Source organism: Vidua chalybeata, chromosome 12 (genome assembly GCF_026979565.1).
Source record: "Vidua chalybeata isolate OUT-0048 chromosome 12, bVidCha1 merged haplotype, whole genome shotgun sequence".
Lineage (NCBI taxonomy): Eukaryota > Metazoa > Chordata > Aves > Passeriformes > Viduidae > Vidua > Vidua chalybeata.
In genome coordinates, this window is record NC_071541.1 from 12,718,360 (window position 1) to 12,737,389 (window position 19,030).

A 19,030-nucleotide genomic window follows, 5' to 3' on the forward strand; every position below is an offset into this window, starting at 1 on the left:
TTACTTCACACCATTGATAGCAGCAATGTACGGAGCATTACGAATATCCTTCCAATACACAATTTCTGGTTCAGAAGACAGGAGCTTATAAATGGTAGCAAATATTCATCCTGGACACGGATTTTTGTTTGTTAAAGAGTTGGGTTTGGTGTCTCCCTGCTTAATCTATGGGCGGAGTTTTAAATGGTTTAACTTGTTATTGGTTTTGGTTTTGAACAAACCACTGGAACTGTTGTTGATTAGTCACAAGACTAATTTCTCTTGGAACAGTAAGGTTTATATTGGCACACAAATAGAGATGCTATCAGAAATTCATTGTGTGGCATTTGCGTAACTGGATAGCAGTCAGTTCCATCTGCAGTTTCAAAACACATCAGAATTGTCATATTCTTAATGTATACACTGAATTCAAAAACAAATTCAGAGTGACCAGTTAGACAAATTAGAAGAATTAAAAAATGTATTATTCCAAAGCCATGTGCTGAGTCAGCATGGCTTAATCAACATAACTTCTACCCGCAGTGTGTGATGCAAGATGAGCCACGTCACACTAGAATGTTTTATTTGAAATTCCAGCCAAACATGGTTTGTTGATATGTTGGATTCTTAGGCCTGTAATAAATGGCCATATTTCTTTGTAGGGTCAATGGGTACTGTAAGTTACAAGGTCCTCAGCATACAGTAGTATGGCGACATGAATGTGCTGGAGCTGTGAGTTGTTTATAATTAGTTATAAAGGAAAATGAGGCTGGCTGGCCTTTGGACTTCAACATTCCAAGATTCCAATAGTTGGGGACTCAGGTAGACAAATCTGTGCATGTTTTATGAGCTACTACTGCTCGTGCTACCTAGGGAGTGCTGTACTGCTTGGGAGTTTGCACTGGCTTCATTAACTCAATTCAGTAGCTGTGTCATTAAACTTTCACGGCTTTTACATCTGAAGTCATCTATGAGTTAAGTACATAGCCATTAAACTGTCCACCTAGTTTACAGAGATGCTTCCAAGTTGATTACATGGCAGTTATATTTAGATTCTGTTTCTTGGGACAAGAGTATTGAGGCCCTTATAGAGCACTTGGCTGAGGCATTCCTGAAAAGACCTCCACAGACTTTGACATCTGCAAGACTTTTCACTCATTACTTTTGTTGTAAAGGGTAGATATTCTGTTTACTAACGGTCAGTTATTCAATTAATACCTTGAATTTTTCTGATAATGAAAATATGTGATATCTCCCATTTGGAGGGGTTTTGTAAAATTTCATTTTATCTTTTCAAAGAATTGTTTTGTTTTGTTTTGTTTTTTTAGTACTTCATCTGGTCATTCTGCTACTGTTGTAGTGTTTTGTTTTATGGATCTTTGTAAGTGCTTTGTAACAAGTTTATTTTTGCTCTGGGTGTGGTTTGTTATTTATAGTAGAAATATTCTGTATGTGCTATAAACCCTCCATGCCAGCTATTTTACACACACAAACAATACTGAGCTAGAAGCAGCATGTGATAAAGCAGATAGGTCCAATTGTGATTCTCATATGCTAAGTTGGATGTTCTGTTATAGAGCAGATTTCCTGTCTTTAATCATGGGCTGGGTGTTACCTTGTACTCCTGCTGTCATTTACTGTTCTTTTCTTTGTTCGGCAGCAGATGAACTTGACCCCTGTTCAGTTTAACTCAAACCAAACTCTGCCCATTTCTTTGTCTTTGTTTCCCCCCACTCCACCAGTGCCTGCTCTTCAAGAACACGTGATGTGAAATTACTATTTCCTATGACTTTGTTTCAGAAACCTGTAATGATTAACTGAGTGATGATCTTGTCCAGCTGAATTTGATGCCACTCAGTCTGAGAAACCAACATTTTAGAAGCAGTTTTGAACTATACATTAGTATTTATTGATGCTACATTGTTTCATATTAGCAATTTTATTTTCAATTGTCTACTGCAAACATAGAGGGCTTGAACTGCTGTTGTGTTTGGTTTTACTTGTTGTGATGCTTGAAGGAGAACTTGGTGTTATCACAACCTGTTACAAAAATACATTATTAATGTGACTTTCCATTTTCCCAAAATTGTTTGGATGGTTTGTTGTCTAATCTCCTAGTGCTTATACTGCAAAAACTCACTGATCATTCCAAGTTGATTGTAAAAGTTTTCAATTAGGTAGTGCTTAAGTATTATTATTTAAAACTGTGGATTAAATTTAAAAAAAAGTAAATAGATGGACTACACATTTGGAAAAGGTTTCAAAAGTATATCCAAAGACAGTTGGGAAATCCCCCATACTGGAGGTTTTGTTCTAACATCTTCCTCTCCATTTCCAGTCCCTCTGCAGTCCTGCAGGTTCTAATTCAGTTTGTCAAGTTGTACTTGTGACCAAAAGCTAAACAAAATCCTTTTAAGGACCAGGAGAGAAGGAAAACCTCCTGAAAAGTTCTCAGCTTCTGAAACAGCTTATAAACAGTCCTGAAGCTGATGGGAAAAGAAAAGGAAGTTTGAGTTCTTCTTGATTTGGAGGAGGCATTTTGAGTGGGTTTGTTGGTCTCTCCATGAGGACTCCCATTCGTTCCAAACACAGAGGTGCTTTCACAACTGGATTTGGTCAAACATCTCAGTTGTAGAATGAATCCTAATTATTTCTAAACATAAGAGCAAGATTCTTCTTGAAAGCTAATGCTGTGATTATAATGTGAAAAATGATGGCCATCTTTTACAATCTGACACAAATGCTTAGTAAGAACAAAACGATGGTGCCTTCTATTTATTGCAGCCTAGAAACAAATTTTGTTATCAGAGTAGCAACCAGAAAATAAGGTCTCTGCTTTGCTGGATATTACACAAACATATTAATAAGCTACTATTTCTCTAAAGAATTTACAATCTAAGCATGTATAAGAACATACTGTAACAACCTTTAACAATACTAAATTAAATTTTTAAAGTAAATTCAGATCTGTTGAAGCTCTTAAATTTCATTCATGGTGACAGATCTTTGTAATTCCTGGGTTCTGTGATGCGTTTTGAAATGGGATATCCCATTCTAATGGAAGATGACTATAATATGATATGTATATATACAGTCTATATATTCAGTGTATATAATAGGATCCTAACATGATTTGAGGTAATGTTCTCAGGATATGTAAAATGCACACTTAAAAATATTTATTACATTGTTTTTGATGCAAAAATTGTACACGGGTTGTGTCTGTCTCTTTCTAGATTGTGGTTACTTGCAAAGCTTTTCAGAAAGAGTTAAATTTAGCATTTTTAAAACACTCACAATGCACAACGAGAAGACAGTTTCAATCTATCTCTGTCCCACTGAATTTGCAAAACTTAGTTTTTTTCTAAGTACTCTTTCTGTTGTTCACAACTTCAAATATTCTCAGAAGTAGCAGTCATATCCTGAGTATTCTCCCAGACCCTTCCAAAAGTCCAAAGCAGAGCTGTAGCCTTGTGCAAAGGTCATGAAATGAGGGCAGTTGTACCAATCCTAAAAAGATTAGATTGCATGTCCTGGCTGCAAGGAGGCGATGGAAGAGAGCTGCAGTGCTTCCTCAGGGTCCTCAGTTGGGCAGTGGCTGGTGCAGTTTGGTGTGACACTTGTGTCTGGACTACTACAAAAAGAAAAAATAAAAATTATTCTCTTCTGAATGTCTTGAACAAATAATGGCAATCTTTTTCACATTCTGGGAAGCACTGTCTGAGGGTTCCCCAGATCTTTATCTCTGGGGAAACACATGAGAAACTACAAACTCAATGGTTTGTACTATGGGAGATGGGTTGACGAATTTGGATGACTTGCAGGGAATTTGCTACCAGTGAGTATCTCTCCCAGCCCTTGGAAAGAGCCAGGTCAAACCTCACAGCACTTGAGATGTGCATGTTCCCCTTTGTGCAGTAAAAATCCTGGTTGCAACTGTAGGGTACTGCCCTGGAAGAAGGATTTTATGTATTTATTTTACTATTTGTAATATCTGCAATTTTAAGAACTCTGGAGAAGAAAGCAACAGTGAATCTGGTTAGGTAGCTTTGCTTGCATTTTGCTGTGTTTTTTGACACAGCAACTGGAAACTGTGTGCTGTCTGAATAAAGACTTGTCATGTGCTGCTGGCTACAGACATTTGACAGGCTTTAGTCTTATGCCACCACAGTGCTTTGGGCATTTTACAAGTGAGAATACTAAGGCAGGAAACTTCCTGAAACATAGTGTTGTCAGATTTATTTGTTTTAATTAAAAAAAAAAAAAAGGAAAAAAGAATAGCTGGTGTTCATTCTTTGTTCTTGAAGACTATAGTTACAGCAATATTTAATTTCCTTTACTCAGCTTTGCGGATTTTTTGGCTGTTTTTGATCCTGTGTTCATGGTGCTGTCTTGTTTCATTTCATGTTTTGTTGGACTGAGCAGGACTGCTGTAACTGCACAGCTTTCATGTGTTTACATATTTAGAGTGTGTCAGTTCTGATTTCTGGACCTCATTCTTTGCATGAAGTTGCTGTCTGGAATCTAGACAGGGTATCTTAGATTTCCTTCCTTGGTACTTGTGTGGCTGTCTACAATATAAGTAAGTTCAAGAGGCACTTTCTTTCAGGTGGATGCCCTTGATGCTGCTGTCAACAAAGTACAGAGTACCTTGGAGGTGATTCTTGGGCAACTGCAGGGAAAAACACACAATGTTTTCTTCCCTTAGACCTTAGAAAGCAGGTTTTGCCATCCCATTAATTTGTGTTGATTGATACAGGCAGGGGGCCAGACAGTTTTAAATGTTGTTTACTAGATTGATGAGAGAAAGCCTGACATAAAGCTGAAATCTGTGGTATCTGCCTTTAGGCTTAAACTCTGATGGCTGTTGAGGCAGGTGGTTATAGGCGGCCTAAGGAGTAGTGCACGTGCACATATAAAGAAGCATAGCAAGTTAAAGTCTTTACATGTTGTGGTCTCCAGGAAGTGGAATACAGAAATCCAAATGTTACCAGGAAATCTGATTGAGAAATACCTATCTTCATCTTTGGTGCAATTAAAGAGCTATGGATATCATAACACTTGGAAAAAAATGGCACTTCTGTATTTGATCCTGGGTCAGGTGTTACCAAATTCTGATAGCAGAGGATTAGGGTTTCCTGTATGGGGTAAAAGATTATTTAGGAAATAACTTTAATTTAAATTAATAAAGAGAGACTAAATAATACTTGTAAAATATTGCAGGCTTATATATAGAATTTATATGTATTTCCCTGGAAAAATACACTATATTCTGCTGGAAGGGTCTGAAAAGAAGGTGGCTAGGTTGGGTTTTGCCTCACTTTTGGGCAGAGAAGACAGGTCAATAGCATTCACCGAGAGTGATGTGCTTCAGAATTTTTTAAGTCTTGGCCTAAAATGTCTGCTTTCTGAAAGGTCTTTCAGTCAGTATTTTCTGTCTGCAGAGATGTCATGGCTCCTCTTCTCAAAGAAACTGGTTGCTCACTGGTATCAGTTTCACCTTTTATCTTCTTCCTCCAAGCTCAGCAGAAATTTTTTATTTTGAAGAAAGATTGCACCAGCTCATTAAGGACTTGTTTGCTTTAAAGATGAAGTATGAATTGCTGTTATCTTGCTACCCAAACTAAATTTTTTTTTTTTTACATTCTTGCCCACTGGAAGAATGCAGAATTCTGCTGATAGCAAAACCAGCTCTGTGTTTGTAGATCTGAGTGAGTCACAAAAGACTAAACCAGGATAGGGGCAGATCAAGAGTGAGGTGTAATTCTTTCTTTCTAACTATATTGAATTTCTGGGGATAAAATAAAAGTCTGCACTTGTCCTTACATGCAAAATTGGGGTGCTCTGCCATTCTTATCTTTGCTCCTTTATTCTGGGCTGATTCTAAAACAATCTGTACTTCATTTTTACCATTATGCCTCCGTTAATTTAAGAATTCCTCCTAAACACATCCCATAACTTATCAAATGCTAAAAAAATATATATATATATATCTGTAAAATAAATACTTAAAAGTTCTGCCTAGTATCTACCAGCTGTTGTGTGCTGGGAATCTGCATTTGGACATAGTTGTCTGCCCTTGAGTTTAAAGCCCATTGCTGCTGTTTAAGAATTGCACAGGTGGAGATGGAATGTTTCAGTTACTGAGGCTCAAAGTTCCCAAACACCTACCTGTTATTTTAGAAACCTGTTAGTGGTATCTTCACCATACAGGTGCTGTTGACTTATTGGCTGTTTGTAAAACACTTTTGTCTGTTTAAAATATTATTGTGAACCAGCGTGTGAGAGAAAAACCACTACAGATAGACACAACAGTGCAGATCAGCTTCTGATACTTGCAGTGCGCTGCATGACAGGAAGCAAGAGCAAACTGTGTGGCTGCATGGGGAGGAGTTCCTGCCGAAAACTGAGGGACAGACACAGGGACTCCTTTGTAGCAAAGGCTTTCCACTGTCACGCTGAAAATTAAGGAACCTGCTAAAATCTGAGTACGATACAAAATAACTCATGGTGTGGTGCTGCTTATTTGTGCATCATCAGGTAAGCGTGAATCGGGACCGTGTAACTTTTTATTGTTTGTGTGTAAGTTGGAATTGTACAATACTCCTTCCAAGTGTGCCACGATTTAAGATTGGGTATTGATTAAGCCAAAGTGTTGCTTGGCAGGAATGTTTCCTTATGTAAGGAAAGAAATTTGCTAAAGGTTGAGGTAACGTACTCTGCTATTCCCAATGGGATGGAGGACGGTTTATTTTTCTCTCTGTATTGGTCGTTTGTTGCTGCAGGGTGATGGGTTTAGGTCTTCTGCTTATCTGTCATACCCATGTAAACATCTCTACCTCAGTCTCCTAGCCTGAAAATGTGAATTTTAGTTGATGCTCTAGGGCTTAAAGCGGAATATTTATAGCAAGATGCATTATTGTCTCCATTGTCAAAGTGAAAGCTGTAACACATCCTACTTACACTGCATTTATGGTGCAGGATGAGTCTGCTTTGCAGCATGTGGATGTGGTATCACCTGGAAAACTGGGTGCTCTTATGGACACTGCAGTTTGGGGAGATGCGGACAGAAAAGTAGCAAGGTTGATAGTAACTATAGAAAATACATCCTTTGAGGGAGGTTTAAAATATTCAGTCCATCTTGTGTGTAGAAAAACAAGATGATATAAGATGTGAGTATAGGTTTATCTGAGTGTGTGTAAACAATTGCAAAGTGGGCACTAGTTCTCTGTATTTGCAAAGTGCAGCATGAGAATAAATGGGCTTTTTTCATGGCAAGAGAGAGTCAGGTTAGATATTTTGGGGATAAATGCTTCCTGATTGTCATGTTCATCAAGAGTAGAACAAAGTATAGAGTTAAGATCTGTCATTTCAAACTGCTATATAAAAACTTTCCTGTCTTATATGTTGCAGTGGTTAGCATTCAGTATTTGCTTGTTCTTAATGATTTGTGTTGAGCTTTGATTTTGTACTGTTAATATGTGAATAAGAGTAGCCCATTAGGGACACCAGAGAACAGAAGTGATCTCAGATTCTCAGCTCCAGCCCCAGTTTACAGCATCCTTTCTTGGAAAACTTAAAAAAATAATCTCATTTAGGAATCCAAGTTATTTCAAAATATTTGTGTGTATGTTGACTAAAAATGTACTTTGAAGTTCTCAGAAATATGTGATCAAGGCAGGGGGCTATAATGTGAGGCAAATCAGGGACATGGAAACCTTATGGATCTACAACACCTCATAGGAAGGTGTAGCCAGGTGGAGGTCAGTCTCTTCTCCCAGGTGTAACAAGTGACAGGACAAGAGGAAGCAGCCTCAAGTTGTGCCAGGGGAGGTTTAGGTTGGATATTAAGGAAAATTTCTTCACTAAAAGCACTGTCAAGCACCGGAATGGGCTGCCTAGGTCAGTGGTGGAATCACCATCCCCGGAGATTTTTAAAGCCATGTAGTTGTGGTACTGAGGGACATGAGTTAGTGGTGGCTTGGCAGTGCTGGGCTATGGTTGGACTTGATGATCTTAGAGGGATTTTGCAACATAAGGGATTCTGTGACTCGATGTTCAAGGGCCTGTGTGCCCTGCAAGTGCACAAAACCTTTAAGGATAGAGTTAGAGAATTAAAACATTCCAACTTTGATTATTCTTGCTTTTACAACCAATCCTATGCTAAACTTCCTCAGCACAAACATACAAGGCCAGGAGCTGCAAATTCATCACCTCAGCTTGCCGAAGACTAAGGAATCCAGGGACTGTTTGCATGCTGACTGGTTATGTTACTTGGAGACATACAGAACTGGATCTGACAGATCCCAGCTGAAAAGTGTTTGAGAGAAGAACAGAAGCTGAATCTAAATAGTGTATGGACTCTTTTATATTGCATCTTATTTTTTATTTATATACTAGGTGAGTTTAAAATAATTAGATATTGATTGTGTTAATTAGAAGCATAATTTATGTAGGAGTGTTCAGATTCTGGCTGAGAAAGGATTCTCATGCAACAAAAAACTCCTGTGGAGAAGAAATAAATGTGAGTTATTTAGCTGAATTTGCTTTGGACTTTGCTGTAAAGTTTGCAGAAGTGTCAGTGTATTTAAATGTTCTAGATTCCAGTTACTGGTCCTCTCCCCTGTCTTCTAAAAAGGGGAAGGAAGAAGGTTAAACAAAGACAAAGTAAATACCAGTCCTCAAACAAAGCTGTGCTAATCCTTGTCCTTACAGCATCCCGTACATGCACACCCATTTCCTGTTGTTCATGTTAAACACATTGAATATAACTTTCATTTCATTGTTCACTTCAGTGTTCCTTTTACATTACATTGACCGGAAAATCTCCAATCCATCACAACAAGCAGTGCAGAAGCAGAGCCTGCTGGCTGTGGTGAAGGGAGGCTGCCAAGGAGCTGCCATTTTGGCCAGCAGAGATGTGATCACTCCTGGAAGTGTTTGAAAAATGTGAAAGTCATCAGTGGCAGAGATGACCTCACCTCCATTGCAGTTTTTGCTGTGCTGTAACAGAGCAGAGTCTGTTTTTTCATTTGTTTGTTTTCTTTGGAATATCAGGAACAAGCAAGTCGTGTTCCTAACACCAGTATCCAGGGCTCCTGCCAGCTGAACATGTGCGGGGTGGGAAGATGGACTGTCCATGCTGTGTCCCTATCTCAGTGCAGATTGTGCAGTCAGATCATCTCTGGACATTTCTTCTTAAAAGCAATAATCTTAAGGACTTTGTGTCACTCTGGAGAAAATGAAACCTGGAATGTCTCTGGTATTCCAAACAGGAGAGGGCTGTGGAAATACACATGGAAAACAGTTTTATTATAGCACTAAAATTGTTTTGATTGCAAGTTTCTTTTGCCAATATAACATAAAGAACTGTGATACTGAAATGTAAGGTAGCAGGTTCTGGACTTCAAAAAATGTTGTGTTAGAATTCACTATTCTGAGATTATGGTCTCCAAAAGCACATATAATATACTATTCAGCTAAAAAAGGCATTATGCTCTGGGGAAACTTGTTTTAAGATGCTTTTGTCTCTTCATCCCTCTCTCTTGTCAGTGGTACAGCCATGGAAGTGGGAGATGAACAGGGAGGCTGACAGGTATTGGCATGAAGGCGAGTGACAGGCTGTGGTGAAGGCCAAGAGGTCTGACCTTTAAAGGTGGTGGAAGATCCATCTCTTTCTGAAAGTGCTTAAACTCTAGGGAATGAGTTGTCTCTTTTTTGTGAAATTGTAATTGGTTATCTCGGAACCAAGCCATATATTCAACTGGAAATGCAGATATTTCTTGCTGGGGACTGCAGACCGAGCTGTTTGTGTGATATATCACATTCTTCTGCTATACAGACTTTCTGGAATTGTGCATTATATCAGCCAGGCTCTACCTTTTTTTTTTTTTTTTTTTTTTTTGTGTGTGTCTTCTCTGCCTTTTAATTCATTTTAGATGCTTATTACCAGTGCAGCAGGAATGTGATATGATGGAAAGTGTGTAATCCTGTGTGAGGTTTACTCTTTTTTTCAGTATCTTTCTGGCTTGAGGCTGGGTAGTGCAACACCACTCCTGTCTCTTCTAGTTCTCTTCTGAACTCTGCTTGGTGGGATTATAGCCAATCGCCTGTGGCAGGAAATGTTAAGTTAGTGATTGTTCAATTTAAGGTTATTAATCTCTTGCTTAGCAATTAAGCTGGATTCAAGGCATATTTCATTTACTGAATAATAACACCAGGTAAGAAAGATGCTGGGTTTTAGGCATTCCTCTTGTATTAGGAAGACTAAACTGAAATGTTTTAACTTTTCTGTTTTCTGGCTGTGTCATCTGTTAAACTTTTGGAAACTTTAAAATTAGCTAGGAGAATTGAAACATTGAAGCAGTCCAGTTGTAGTTTTTTCTTTCGCCCTACCTCCCTTTTTGCATTCCTCGTAACATCTGTTTTGTACTATTTGTGCCTCATCACTGGACTCTGTCCTGAGTCCTCCCTACTTTGTGGTGGAACTAACGGGGAGCTTGATCATTTTGAGATCATTTGAATGTGATTTGAAATGGAAGAGTGAAAACTTGAAACAGATCTTATAACACTGGAGCAACAGTAGATGGAATTTTCGGTGTCATTAAAAGAATAAATATGGTCTTAGCAAGTGGTATTTTTCAGGATTTTTGAAGAGAGATACGTGTGTTGGTAGGATGGGTGTGGATGCACTGACAAACTACAAAGAAAAAAGAATATATCTCTGAATATTTTTTGAACTTACCAGCTTCTGTACATGTTAGAGATTTAAGAATTAGAAGGGTGCTTAGAAGTGCACATCTATATTTGAGTATAAACATGTGGATGTTGCTGATAAAAGGTACTTACACATCAAGACAATTTATAGGCTAACTGGGTTTAATAAAAAGTGCATAGAAACAGTGTGACTAGAGATTCAGATGGAAGTCTGGATTATTGTTGTGATTTGATGTCTTTCTATAAAGAAATGATGATGTGCTCCTGCCTTATTCTGAGCTGCTTCAACACCAGCTGTGATTCCTATGGCATAAAGCCATCATCAGGCTTTGGGTGGGAAGGTTCCCTGTAGGTGTAGAGGTGTTCTCAGCTGGCTCAGGAGGTACTGATTGCTTTCTAAAATTAAAAGAAAAAAAAAATCATGTAATAATTCTGCTTTTCATGCAGATATAATCCACCCTTTGAGGTGTGGTTTAAACCTGGCCTGTGATGTTTGACTTTTTATTAAGTATTTGATCAGTTTTCTCCCATCCTTCCACATTAATCCCTTTTGATTTTATTTTTGCTCTACCTGATCTCTTAAAATTTCTTGTCTTTGGGTAGTTTTGTTTTTTAATTTAGTCTGATACAGATACTGTCCCTGATAAAAGTGTGCCATAAGCTAGAGAGGAACATAAAGCCCACTGCCTTTTTCTCAACAGTAAAAAGGCACAATGATACAAAATGATACAAAACTTTGTTAGCTAAATGGTGTTCCCTTTTCTGTATTATTGCAAATGTATATGTGTATACACTTGTTATATGTATGTATACATAAAAAATGTATATATTTTTATATGTGTGTGTATGTAGGTGTGTATATATGCACTTTTACTTGTTTACATTTATTTAAATCATAAAACTCTATTATTTAAAAAGTTATTTTCTTCCAATTAGCAGTACTGAGGTGTGTCCAGGTGTATGTTCTGGAAAGATTGTTTTAAAAACAATTTTCATATGAAAACAATCTGAAATACAGGCTAATTGAATGGTTTCTAGTTTTCTTTGTTTTGGAATTTTTGTTTTGGGGACATGGTAAAGGTCTGTTTTGTTAGAATGGATTTCTGTATAAAAAAGGATTAAAGTTTTTTAGTGTTTGGTTTTGAAATGAGTCTGTCTCTGACTAAGGAGATCTAAGGGTGTGATATGCCTATGCAAATACATTATCTTGAACTGTTATTTATTTTGATACCAGTCTGTGTGCAGACACATTTCTAAGCATTTAGAATGGAGAGACGATTTAACAAAAGTCAGCAGCTCTTCTGAAAAGCATTTCCTTCCCCATCACAGGATGGGGTTTTGTCAAGCTATTTTTGTGCATCTTTGCATTTCATCTCCCAGGTGGTAGAGTATAAATCTGTGATATTGGTAATTAATACCCTGTGATGGAGACTAATCCAGCCTTTCTTATAACAACAAGGAATAATGTCTTATTGCTCTAATTCCTTTAATGAAATCAGTACTTTAATATATAAATTGATATCTTACCTTCTCATCTCCTGTGAGATAATTATGGAAAGCAACTCTTTCCTGCTGTGTTAAGGCCAGGAAGTGTCCTGTCTCTGTAACTGTGGATGTAGGCACAGCCTTTTGGGCAACAATATCACAAACATTAGGATTCAAAATTATGATAGAAAAAGCTTTTTCAGCCTGGAGGTACATGTTCAGATGCAGGTAATGCACCTGTGTGGTCAGTCAGAAAACACAAATACATTTCTCATCAGAACATGTACTTGCCACTATTTTCATGCAGGTGTGTACCCATTTTTTAAGGACTCTAAATACTGTGCAAAAAAAGTTATCAAAATGTTCCAAGCTTTCCCGTTTTCCTAGCAAGGCATACAGCATCATAATATTTTTCAATTTAGTTTGGTTCATGTGCATACAAATTCTAATAAAGAGGTGCTCTGTGTGAGATGGCATTTGCCCGTTGCTCATAGCCCAGTGTGGGGTTAGCAGGGTGCTCTGTGGTCAGTGGGTCACACAGCACTGCAGTGGGACACTCATGTCAGGGTGTGCTGGGGATGGTGAGGGAACCAAGCTGGAGTGAGGACTGAGCCTGCCCTGCTGTGGGACCTGCCCTGCCCTGGGCTCTGCCAGAGCCTGCTACACTGGGCTGAGCTTCTGGGCTGCTTTGGTGAGAGGTTTGTGTTGCTTCATGTGCCGTGTGAGTTAAAACATGAGATGGAGAGCAAGAATCAAGGGGTGATTTTGTGGGACAGGCAGATTCAGGGGTCAGTTGCATTGTGCTATGACAGCTGAGACAGGACTTGGAACCCCTTTGGGGAAAAGATCTTCACAATGAGCAGGGATTAATTTAATGAGCACCTTCTGCTCCCTCACAATATCCACTGCAGTCTTTGCTTCTAATCCACTTATTATGGGCAAAGAAATTTATCTATGGTCTGGTAGCTCAATTATTGGATTTTTTTTTTTTTTTTGCCATGGAGTTCTGCCTCCTGCTTACACAATGATAATAGCCCTTGAAACTCTCAGAAATATTAAATCATTAATCTTGCCTGCAGTGGTTAATATTTAACAATTTCTATATTAAATGACTGGTGCTGCATAACCACTGAGGCTCACAGAGAACATAATGAGTATAATACTTGCAAGCTTCCAGATAACAGTTCATATTCAGTAGCTTTTATATTAAGTGTGTAGTACTTTTCAGTAAGCAGAAGATCTAAAATAAAGTGAAGAATGATCCTTTGATTAGCACAGTGAAGTAAGGGGTAGAGCAAGACATCTGTTTTGTGGAGGCTGTCCCAGACTTACTCAATATGTAATTGCTTTTCCTACACTTTACTTTTATCTTTTCATTGCTTTTGGTCTGTACATCACAGTTGATACAGATTTGTTCCTCAGGAGTGTATTGATGTTTAGTTATATAACCCAAGAGGTTGCCTCTAAATAAGATATGAGTATTTGAATTCCTGGTGAATGCATTTTGTGCTGTGCTTTACCTGAATAGCCTCGCCATGGATGCTTGTCCTCATGGCCACTTTGGCCATGATACCTCTGTGTTTTGGAGCCAGACATGCACGTTGAATGCAGCAGTTAGAGCCCACATGTAGTTGTTGTGTAACTTTCTCTCTGCAGTAAAACCATATCCTGCCTCATTCAGGTTCACTTTAATCCTGTAGCCTTGCCTAGTACAGTGGTAGTTCATATTATGTAATTTATAGTTTCAGTCCACTTTCCTTAGAGTTGGCCAGTGTTGGAAGCGCCACCTTCTGTGTTAATCTGTAGCCATGGGACTGCAGTAAGAATCTTATCGTTGGTTGTTTAACAAAGGAGCTGCCCATTTGTTGTGTGTGTGGTCATTTGTCACACTCCATTAGCAGTGAAATCAAGTCTAAAATGTCAGACTTAGAGCACTGCCATCCCAAGCTGTGGATGCAGTTGCATCCTGTCCGTCCATGCACTGGGAGCATCAGTTAATGTAGACTCAGGTACACCAGGTCCATACACCATTTAAAACCTGCTCTTGTAGAAAGCTGTATTGCAAATCCAAATGCTCTTCATTTTTAGTTAACCTGTGTCCACTGTTTGGAGGGCTGGTACTTTTCAGTTTTATAATTTCTTTTTGTGAAATAAAGACTTGGAGTAGACTTAAGTAGAATCAATATATGATTTTTTGAGTACAGCTGCATGATGCATGCATTTGGGTCCCCAGAATTCTAATTAGGATTGAAGAACAGTCTGCGACATGTCCTAGTCTGCAACTAGAATCTTAGGAGATATTACTCTCTGGGCAAAGTACTGACCTGACAGATCTCATCCCTGAATTGTGTTTTTCACAATGAATTCACATTTGCTAACCATAGAATAGTAATTCAGATTAGTTTATCCTGTGGGGAAAAAACCAAACCTTACAAAAGACTGATACAGGATAAGCAAACATAGTCAGTATTATTTCAGATATTTCTGTTTGTAGCTCAGAAATTTCTGTGCTCTAGTCAGTTCTTTAACTTGTTGCTAATAATCCATACTGTAGCAGTAAAAGGGATTTGACTGTGCTTAGTCTGAGGGTGAACATAAAACACTTCTCACTGTGAACTCATGGTCCAGTTTCTGGACAATAATACTGTTAAAACACAGCTGTTGCTGACTTTGAAATTACTGTTTAAAAAAGTATCAGAAGTTATTTTCTGAAAAAAGCGCAGAATTGTGTTTAAATGAGTCAAAGATCTGCTGAATACCAGTGAGTAAACATAAAAGGTTTCAACACCAAGAGTTTAGTTTTAAAAGAGTATGAAATCAAAACTTCTGGATTTTGTGATAAATATTCCGTATCTTTTTTCATCAAAGAAACAGTTCTCAGAAACAATACACTTGACCTTGTAGATCTGAAGTTGTTTCACTGGCTTCAGAAGAGCTAGGAAAATGGACACTGGGGATGGGAGAGGACATGATTTTTCTACCTTTTTTTTTTTTTTTTTTTTTTTTTTTTTTTTTTTTTTTTTAATAAAAAATACCTTCATTGTGTGCAGCTTCTACCTTTTAGCTGAGCTTTGGACATCCCATAAGCTATGAATTCTGTATGACAACTGTCTGGGGTTTTTGGTCTCTAAATTGCTCATCTTTGACTTCTATAGACTGGAAACTAAATCCCAGCTTTAATTATGTGTGACTGCTTATCTCTGGTTGACATTGGAAGACAACACAGCTGGATAAATAAGAACCTTGTAGTCTGTGACTTCTCTTGTTTCCTGAATCTTTCTGGCCTGGTAGACAACGCAGAGCTCTGTTAAATGACATTTCACACTTATTTGAAGTGCATGAAGATTAATCTTGTGGTGAAGCTGTGATACGACACAGGGGAGGTTTGCCATTTGCAAACCCAAAACCTGAATATGGAGCAGAATGCAACCACTGACATGGAGAGTGAAACCCAAACATACCCTGATAGAATTCCTGCAGTACATTTCACCTTTTATATTGACTGTCTGTGGATAGGACTTGATTGCTGAAGGTGGCCTTTGAAAAATTTTAAGTATAGGCTTTCAGCACAAAATATGTTTCTCTTCCTGACAGTCTTATTAGATACAAAAGTTCATATCAAGTGCCAAAGTACAGTTTCCAACATGGAGTAATTACTTATGCTTTTAGTTAGAAGTAAGTTTCTTAATTGAAGTGAACCTATCTGAGCAGAAAAGGAGCAGCATTTAATTCACAATGTGCTAATAGGTAGCTTTTCAACTCATGAAAAGAGAGTTTATGTTCACATACATGGTGATTATAATGATAATGAGAATAAATTAAATATATATACATATATATTTATGTGTATGACATCATGATGTATACTTGTCTCAGGATCAAGCCAAAGGCAGTTTGGTATTATTCATCAAAACTGAGCTTTCTTTTCATTTTGCTTTATAGAAAAAACGGAAACAGAGTACTCAAGATGAAGATACAATCAGTATCTGCAGCCTGGATACAAGTGTGAGTAATTTAATTTTCTTTTTTGCCCTCCCTCTCTACCCCCTGAAACTAAAATATGGCTGTTAGGAGTATTCTGAAATAAGCCTGTTCCATCTTCTCAGCTGTGTTGTTTTCATACATAGCATGAATAACTTGTTCTGCTTGTTATGAAAAAAATGTTTATTATATTACTTCTCTCATTTTCTATATTAAACCTTTAAAAGAAAAATGATGTCATAATGACAGCTTATTGTAAAGCATTGAATCTCTTATTAGTAAATAATTAACAGGATAAAAGGACTTTGTGAATGCAGGATTTAAATCTAGACCCTTTATACTGTTGAATGGGTGTATGGGAAATTCCATTTCAGTTGTGGGTGGTGGTTAATGCAAGCTGTAGGAACCAAACTCTTTCATTATGGTGGGTGTTGAATCAAAGTATTAATGAGGGTAATTATGCAGTAAACAACAATGTGTGTTGCTTTTCCTGTAAACTTGTGACATAAAGATACACTTGAAGTTATAGTTTCAAATCCATGGAAATAAATAGAGGTTGGAAAATTAGCCATTCTTTCTGTTCAGTGTCTTCATCAATATTTGCAGTGTTCTGTTTGCAGTCAGCTGTTGAACCAGTTTTCCTTTTCTGTAGACCTCTCACATAGTACAGGCAGAAAAAGTAATGGAAAAAATGGAGAATAAACACTGCTTGTTTAAACAGTTTTATTTATTAGCAAGTGTCAAACCTAGTGCTGTGGTTTCTTTAATGATCAGATGTTAATTTTGGTTTGAAGTATACCTGTTCTTTGAAGCATTAAGTACATTTAAGGGCTCACCTGCCTGGATGGCTGCAGGCAAACAAGCTCTTGCAGGCACTTCAAGTGAGCTGGGTAGAATCCAGCACTATTCTGGAAATCATAAACCCACAGTAGCCTGACCTTGTCTGTGAGCTGATACTTTAATGTTAGTTTATCCCATCAGACCTTACTTTGGGCCCAACTTCAAAGGAATTGTTATTCCTTTAAAGGAATTGTTGTTCTTCAGGGAAAATTGGAAATTCTTGACTATTTATTATTATTTTGGACAAATTGATCATTTTTAGATGCTTAACTCTGATCTAGGATGGAAAATACTGGGTTTAACTATTTTTATGTTTCTGGAAAAATCGTGTATTTTATTCTTTGGTGATTAAAACAATTAGGTAAAATTTCCTTGTGTAGAATCTGTTACACTGCTGTAGAAATACTTTGATGAATATAGTTTCTCCTTTAATAGCTAAAGATTTAAATACTGCTTGAAAGGGACAATTTCTGCTAATAGAATTCCTGGAGGAGGGTGATCTAATGTGATCTTAGCTCTGAGTTTGCTCCACGGAAATACAGACAGAGCACTGAGCAAAGTGAGGTTTGTGTTTTCTGATGAGCAATAGATACAGCAATAATAATAGCAATGTCCTTCATTTGCAGTTATTAAATACCACTTAAAATTTATAAAATATTATTTTCTTTTGGTATTGGTTTTCTGTGTAACCATTATTATTGCCAAAATAACTATGAATCTGAGAAGAAATAAAGTAATTCACTAAACGTCAGTCTGTAAGACAATGACTAATAAAACCATTGAACTTGGATTTTCATTAAAAGATTTGTAAATCCCTACTTTAGAGGCATCTTGTCAATAAAATGTGTGAAGGGCTGTTAAGAAAACTCTTCCCACTGTCATCAATGCAGAATTTCACTGTTTAAATGTAAATGTGTGCTGGAGTCTGTATTAAAAAATAGGGGTGAGAAATGAATTGGGTGAAGAAGTTTGAATCTTTCCTTACAGTGCTTCAGAATCACTCAAGTCAACAGGGTGGAGAATATCCCATGAGGATATAAAGGGTATGCATTGCATCTTGAAGAATGATCAGTTTATTTAAATGTACAATTTATGTAAACACTAGTTGATTTATCTTTTTCTGCTTGAGATAACTTCAAGCTTGTCACCCCTTTTTTTCTGTTACCAGGAAGTGCTGATTGATTTATGCTGTATGGACTATATTATCTCTTGTGTCTTTGAAGCTTACTTTGCCCTGAACTCTTGCACATTACAATACTACAGGTTCCTGTTCAGCATGTGGTACACACTGTGCCCTCACCACTGACAGGACTTGCTGTTAAGGCCAGTTTGCCTCTGGCTGTGACAGGAGACTTAAACTGTCATGGTGTCTGACTTGGAGAGGGTAGGTGCCTTTGGTTAGGAAATGAGCCTGGCATGTGAATTCAGAACAACACCCTTGTTAAAAAACAAGGCTTTTTAGCTTCAGGTAATGGTTCAAGTGTGCCCATCAAAACCAGGTGCTGTTGACATTAAAACAAGTTGGACAGGAAGAGTTCACATTTTCACATGACTTGTGTTCCTGCCCATTAGATTATCAGCCCCCCAAGTAAAGGAGGACTATCACCTTTGTGAGCCTTCTAGGCATGGCAAATAAACTTTTATTTTTCTTTTCATGTCATATTTTTCTTATGATTAATGATAACGACAGTGATGAGAATGCAACTAGACGGAATACCAAGTATCTCATGTTGTTGGAAAACATTGGAGGGTCTTCTAATTGTGGAATGTTGTGGCACAAAAGAGATGGCTGGAATCTGGCAGTCCATGGCTGAATGCTCACCTGTAAAAGCATTTTGTTCTCTGTGTCTGCTTAAATGCTATTTATATTGAGTAGAGATGTGTCTTTCTGGGTTTTGATTTTAGAGAGCCATAGCTTACATTATAGGTAATTCAAGATTTCTGTTACAAGGCAGAGAGTTGGCTGTCTTTTGTTCTCATGTTTGTGATGTCAAATTTCAAAAAGAAGGAAAATGTCAAAAATAATCAG

General features: G+C 37.6%; 1 protein-coding gene across 1 annotated transcript in view; it reads left to right on the forward strand.

Annotated features, from left to right (window-relative positions):
- ARHGEF3 (Rho guanine nucleotide exchange factor 3) overlaps positions 1-19,030 on the forward strand; it is a 106,933-nt gene that overhangs the window by 40,476 nt on the left and 47,427 nt on the right. Inside the window, 1 exon segment of the mRNA XM_053954015.1 lies at positions 16,123-16,185. Within this exon segment, the coding sequence (XP_053809990.1) occupies positions 16,123-16,185 (63 nt within the window).